The 6,655-nt window shown below is 39.5% G+C and overlaps 1 protein-coding gene across 1 annotated transcript; it reads left to right on the forward strand.

Annotated features, from left to right (window-relative positions):
• The first annotated feature begins 835 nt into the window (after positions 1-835).
• LOC107553322 (neuronal pentraxin-1-like) lies at positions 836-4,548 on the forward strand. Its single transcript, XM_016235518.1, has 5 exons — positions 836-1,321; positions 1,650-1,857; positions 2,636-2,880; positions 3,081-3,260; positions 3,416-4,548. Exons 1-5 carry the CDS (start codon positions 902-904, stop codon positions 3,635-3,637), a joined length of 1,275 nt encoding a protein of 424 aa, XP_016091004.1. The 5' UTR covers positions 836-901; the 3' UTR covers positions 3,638-4,548.
• Positions 4,549-6,655: the final 2,107 nt, after the last annotated feature.

A 6,655-nucleotide genomic window follows, 5' to 3' on the forward strand; every position in this document is an offset into this window, starting at 1 on the left:
CTAAAAGCCTGAAAGTGCTCTATTGGTATAAACACACATTAAATGGAAAACAGATTATTGTCATTACTGGAGACGTGAGTATTAATCCTTGCTCGTGGAAGAATTTCTGTCCATGAATGCATGCTGAATGGGCTCAGATCCGCGGGTAGTAAAACCCAACCCTTACTCCGCAGGGCCACTGGACCAACAACCCAATGGAATCGAAGAGGGTCCAGTCTTAAGGTGGAACCAGATACGCCGATGTTCTACCGCAATGTCTCATAACGTTAAAAAATATTTAAGATGTTCAATATTAAGGTTGTAAAATAATATTTTTGTATTATTTTATTTATTTATTTATTTTTACAATATTTTAATTATACAGCTACATTCAATGGAATTACAAAAACAAATGGAACACAAGTAGCTGCAAACTTGCTATAGGGACCAGGCACGGAATGGATGATTAATAAATGAATTAGGCTAGTCACTGCGCTTTTATAATCCGAGACGGCAAGAGAAACTTTCGAAACATTTTTAGGATGTTGCTTAAATAAAATATACTTCAGAACATCTAAATATAGAACTAATCTGCATCAGTAGGCTACTGGACACAAGCATAGTGTTGATATGATAGATCTAAATAAATAAACCTTTAACTACTCTCAAAATCTGAATTGTTTGCTGTGCTTCACATTGTAATTACCATTGTAAAGACAATACGTCTGAATTATCTCTCAGTTCCACCTTAAGAAATACACTTGACATGATTAGAGAGCACTATCGAGCTGCAGCGATCCGCGCCGTGCCTCTGCTGCTCTATATAAACACCATACGCGCTGCATAGATCAGTGGACAGCTCCGTGGTGTTGAAACAACTCGATACTCACACATCAAACATTGGCAAAGAAGGCAACCCGCAATGGAGAGAATATCATGGACACTTTTTCTACTCTCTCTCACATATCTGGAGGGATCTTCGCAAGATTTCGGACAGACCCAGTTTATCTGCACGTCTGTGCCCAAGGAAATGGACCTGTGCACAGCCACTATGCAGAACAGCGGACCAGCGGAGGATCTCAAGACCACAGTAATGCAGTTAAGGGAGACAGTCTTACAGCAGAAGGAAACTATCATGAACCAGAAGGAGACGATCAGGGAACTAACTTCGAAGTTGAGCCGCTGTGAGAGTCAGGGTGTCAGGGTGGTGCCCGTGGCTGGAGGTCGGAGAAAAGAACCGGGCAAAAACACAATGGGAGACGTGTCCCGCGGCCCGACAGATACTCTAGCCCAACTCGGGCAAACTTTAGCCACGCTTAAACAGAGATTGGAAAACCTGGAGGTATTTATGACCTAATGATTTGGACTTTTCAGTTTAAAACGTGTGACTCCATCTAGTCTATTCCTATAAGTTATATGCTGGAGTCTTTTACAGGCAAACTAATGTAATGCATGATAGAATTACTTAAACTTACAATATAATCTGTTTTATATGCATCTTAATTGGGTCGAACGACTTGTTTGGAGGTCTTTGACAGATTTAGTCAATGTGTCACTGGTTCACAGCAGACTGTGCTAATCCTGAAATTGGCTTATCTAGTCTCTTATAAATTTCCCATGCGTGCGTTTTAAAGTATTCGTTTGAATACCTCTGTCCTGTTTTCCCGTAGCAGTACAGCAGGAACAACGGCTCTGTCCAGGCGAGCAGCCTTAAAGATCTGCTTCAAAATAAGATCGATGATATGGAGAAGCAGGTGCTGTCCCGGGTCAATACTCTGGAGGAGAACAAACCCGGGCAGAAGAATGACACGGATCAGCGCAATCGAGTGGAGTCAACCCTCACCTCCTTACATCAAAGAATTAACGACCTAGAGAAAGGTCAGAGATCTCATTCCATGAGAAATTTTACTTATATGTGATGTAAATAATAAATATGAACTACTACAGTAATGATGCGTTTGAGAAAAATAGCTGGAAGGTAGTTTCAGTAAAACACCAATGTTTACGCGGTGTAATGTCGCAGAGGATGGTTTGGGAGGGGGAGCTGCATTATTTAGCATATTGAGCCCATAAAACACAAATGCTATGTAGCCTAATAATGATAGGATAATTAGAGCCCACGTCCTTCTCAAAGCAAGTATGTCTTGCCTGCATAGCTGCGTAAAGTTTGCTGCTCAAAGCCCAGCCTGTTTAACCAATGCAGCATGCGAGAGATTCAAAGCAGTGTTATTTCTCTACGTCTTTACTATAACCACAAGTTTCACAAAATACAATAAATACAGATAATGTACTATGCATATATGCTCATACAAAATAAGTATAAAAACAGAATAAAAAGAAAGAACACACAAGAATGGTCCATTTCTGCCTGCATTAAAACGTGTTTGGTTGGTTTACCTTTAAGAAGTCGGTTTGATCCCTGAGTAAATCTGTTAATTTGTAGAGTAGGGGGTGTGGCAAAAAAGTAATTTATAGTAGTGCAATGAATAGTCCAAGAATAATAATTACAGTCACTTAAGCATCAGAGCAGTAGATACAAGCAATTGAAGCATTTGGGTTTATTAGAAGTCCTTGTCGAATAGATGTAGAGAGAGATTTCATTTAGAGGACGAGAGAGTGTTATAAACTCTAACAGTCCATACTTTTTACTCTGCAGGTTCAAAAGGTAGCAGGCCACTGGACAAGTTTCAGATAACATTCCCCTTAAGAACAAATTACATGTATGCCAAAGTGAAGAAAAGTCTACCAGAAATGTATGCCTTCTCTTTCTGCTTGTGGATAAAGTCCAATGCATCACCCGGGGTGGGAACCCCCTTCTCCTATGCTGTTCCTGGACAAGCTAATGAGCTTGTTCTCATAGAATGGGGAAACAATCCAATGGAGATTCTCATAAATGACAAGGTAAAGTGTCAAAAATAATAATGCAATTATGCATAAAATGATTGTAAGTGGCAGCAGTAGGGCCTATAGATATTTCCCAATGTGTAACTCTGAGTTTGCTTAGTAGTAAATGATGAGGTCTGTTCATTTATAAAATGTAGTCTTTTGGCACTTGTAAAGAGAAGAGAAATAAAAAAATAATCCACAGTGTAACTTTATAGGTTGCAAAATTACCTTTCGTCATCAACGATGGTAAATGGCATCACATCTGCATCACATGGACGACTCGTGATGGAGTATGGGAGGCATTTCAGGATGGTGTTCTGCGTGGAACTGGAGAGAATCTGGCACCCTACCATCCAATAAAACCCAGTGGTGTACTGGTTTTAGGTCAGGAGCAGGTAAGACTCGGAAGTATGCCTATTAGGTTGATGTAGTCTTTATGTTAAAGATGTTAGTTTACCTTAGTCACAGGCAAAAGTAAATCTATAGCTTAACTGGTTTGCCTGTTTTTCAGTAACCTGATATTGAATTAGGATGTTTTTTGTTCTTGCAGGACACACTTGGTGGAGGATTTGATGCAACCCAAGCCTTTGTAGGTGAACTGGCAAATTTTAACATATGGGATAGAAAATTAACAGCTGGAGAAATCTACAACCTGGCAACCTGCAACAACAGAGCACAAGCTGGAAATGTGTTGTCATGGTCGGAAAGTAATATCGATGTGTTCGGTGGAGCCACTAAATGGACTTTTGAGCCCTGCCGTCAGCTCAACTGAACTGCAAAGTGGGGGCCATAGCCAATCCCAGATCCATGTTTCTAGTTTTTGTCTTTCTTTTCCTCAGTTTGATATTCCTGAAAAAGAAGAAATCTTGATAAAACAATTTAAAGGTTCTGTAAGAGTAAACCTGGGGTTTCTATGAATACCTGAAAATTTCTGTGCAAAGCTAAGAATTTTTTTTTTGTCTTGATAAAATAGTGTCATGTTGGTTGTTTTGCAAACCTCAAAGTGACAGTTTTAAGCCAGGTTACTTTTAGTATTAGATAATGTTTTTGCTGCTTCATTTATTTATTTATTGGACACAGTTCTTTGCTTATTTTGTCGTTCATATATTTTTTTGAGGGGCCAGCAGCTGAAGAACTCAGCTCTCTTTGCAGTCTCTTTGCAGCTTTTGGGCAGTAAAGCAACAGTGCATCAGAACATCACTCATGTTTTCCAAACAAGACTTCACAAAGCCAATCACAAATTGTAAAATGATGGTTCATTCATTCAGAAAATAATTGTTTAAGATGATGGCACTTCCTTAATTTGTTTCCAGTGATCTTACCGATGTTTCTATAAGAATGTTTAGTTGCCAAAATGCTTACAGCCTGAGTGCTTTGAGCTGATGTATCAGTTCAGCACATACTTTTAGTTTGCTTACTCATGTTTTGCTTTATCTGTTTGCTTTTGTTGATGAATTGTTTTTATGAAATGTGTTTAACAGCGATTGTTAAGGCTCTGGTGTGTTTTAGCAATAACTGGTGTATTTGTACTCTGTTCTAGGAATGTTATTCGTACAGTAACAGCATGAATTATCAAATGCTGCAACACCAACATCGGCTTATCCTGTTGTTTTGGGTCGGGTTTTTTACTGTATTGATATATGCTGAAAGCATGGCACTACTGAGAGATGATGATCTAATTTTTGTAATAAAATTGATATATATATACACACACATTTATATTACCTCTGCAGTTATTTCTATTTAAATAGTTTATTAGAAAGTTACAGAGATATGGAGAGAGTATTAACAGACATGTTTAACTGAATGAAAATGTACTCAATTGCACCCTAAAATCTATCATTCTCCAAATCTCACTCGCTCTCTCTGTTTGTGTACATTGGAGCATTTGTTTTTGCTGACAAACACTGCCCCCTATCATTGGTTTGTGTGCACGGTAACAGACTGCACTGCTGGAAAAAAAGGCTGATTTGGCATTTTGTGCTTTTGTAGACATTAACAACTAGTGGTAGCTGCCAATAAACTGTTGGCATTTACGGTGTTCAGTCATTTGACACCGTTTAAGCATAATGAGAGAAAAAAAACGACTTAAAAAGGTGAAATAAAGATAAGTGCAAAATCACAGAATGAAAATTGGACAAAACCAAACTCTGGAGCTGAATTTTAATATTTTCTGAAATATTACAGAGATAGGTATATAATAAGTGGCACTTATGTGTAAGTGAGTGTGATGTGTGGCAAAGTATGGTGACCCATACTCGGAATATGTGCTCTGCAATTAACCCACTCAAGTGCAGTGAACACACACCGTCAGGGACGTGCAAAGACATTGTCACATATTTAAAAAAAAAAAAATTAAAAAAAAAACTAAACAAATCACAGAGACCATGGTCTTCTTCATTAATTTTATCACAAGAACAGGCAACAACAAAGGAAACTAAGCCACAATTTGCATGTTCTCTATGCTACTAGTTTTAAGTATAAATTAAGAATAAATGACTGCACAAAGGAGAGGGACATATTTTCAGTAATAATTTTTATTTTGCGCAAGACAATAAATTGCTTTAATTTCAGTGTGGCGACTGATGACATTAATTTTACTGTATATTCAGCTGTCGTTTCTCCATTAAGTTAGCCTGTGTAATGGGGCTGACGAGACGGGAGACGTGCGGATCCATATGCAAAGCTTTATTTGGAGAAGACAGGGACATGGTCATAAGACAGGCAGGGTAAACAGTGGCAACCAGGACACAAGAATAATCCTAGGGCTAGCGTGGGTCGACGATAGGCAGACATAGTCACAGGGGCAAGGCTAAAGGGAGAAGTCCAGGAAAACAGGCGAAGATCAAAACCAAAGGAGACAGACAAGGCAAGACTAAGCTAAGGCTAAGGCTAAGGCTAAGGCTAAGGCTAAGGTCAAAAACGAAGGAAACAAGGCAAGGCAAAACTAGGCTAGGGCTAGGGCTAGGGCTAGGGCTAGGCTCAGGGCTCTGTAGAGTAGCTATCGCTAGGAGAGTGATAATCGCTAGACAATACTCGGCAGAGGGAAGGAAACAGAGTGAGTGTTAAATAGAGAGGGAGTGATATGAAACAGCTGGGTGCAATCAGTGTAAACAGCTGTGTGCAATCCGTGCTGAGTGCAATCAGTGCAATGAATGATGGGATATGTAGTCCGGAGAGATGTGCAACAGTGTGTAGTGCGAGAGTCAATGAAATTGGAAGTTCATGGGCCAGATTCGTGACAGCCTGTATGCCCATGATATATTGCCTTAGCTAACTTATTACATGCTCATGAGTCATGGATGTTAGCAAGACAAATTAACTATATTTGCCTTTTGAATAATTAGCTGTAAATTCAAGGCACAGGTAGCTTAGTCTTTTGTTCATCACCACTCACCTCCCCACCAAGACAAACACAACTGGAAAGAGAGGGAGGGCTTCACTTCTGGGCTCTCTGCCTGTCTGTGATGTGCATGTGCCGATCAATGTGCGCTACACCGCTATGCTGCGCGCCGTGAGCGCGACCTGAGACGCGGAGGGGAGAAAAGCATCAGAATTCGACAAAGTGTCAACATTTCCCGACCTGACCTGATATTTAGATTTTTTTTATTTGTTTGACAGGGAAAGCTGTGCACAAACAGAAACACGCACACATATATACATATATTTGTTTATTTAAAAAAAAAATTAAATGAAAAATACAACTTCCCAGAAAAAAGGGGATTTTCTCTTAAGGAAGAAATAGGGCAGGTGCTCAAGCCCCCTTTGATGTCTATGTGTGCATGTGCCT

Source organism: Sinocyclocheilus grahami, unplaced genomic scaffold, assembly GCF_001515645.1.
Source record: "Sinocyclocheilus grahami isolate Dianchi unplaced genomic scaffold, SAMN03320097.WGS_v1.1 scaffold469.1, whole genome shotgun sequence".
In the NCBI taxonomy this organism is placed as follows: Eukaryota; Metazoa; Chordata; class Actinopteri; order Cypriniformes; family Cyprinidae; genus Sinocyclocheilus; species Sinocyclocheilus grahami.

Coding starts and splice junctions, on each gene's coding strand:
- LOC107553322 (XM_016235518.1), top strand. CDS start 902: ATGGAGAGAATATCATGGACACTTTTTCTACTCTCTCTCACATATCTG. Junction 1,322..1,649: donor AGAGATTGGAAAACCTGGAG/GTATTTATGACC, acceptor GTTTTCCCGTAG/CAGTACAGCAGGAACAACGG. Junction 2,881..3,080: donor AGATTCTCATAAATGACAAG/GTAAAGTGTCAA, acceptor GTAACTTTATAG/GTTGCAAAATTACCTTTCGT.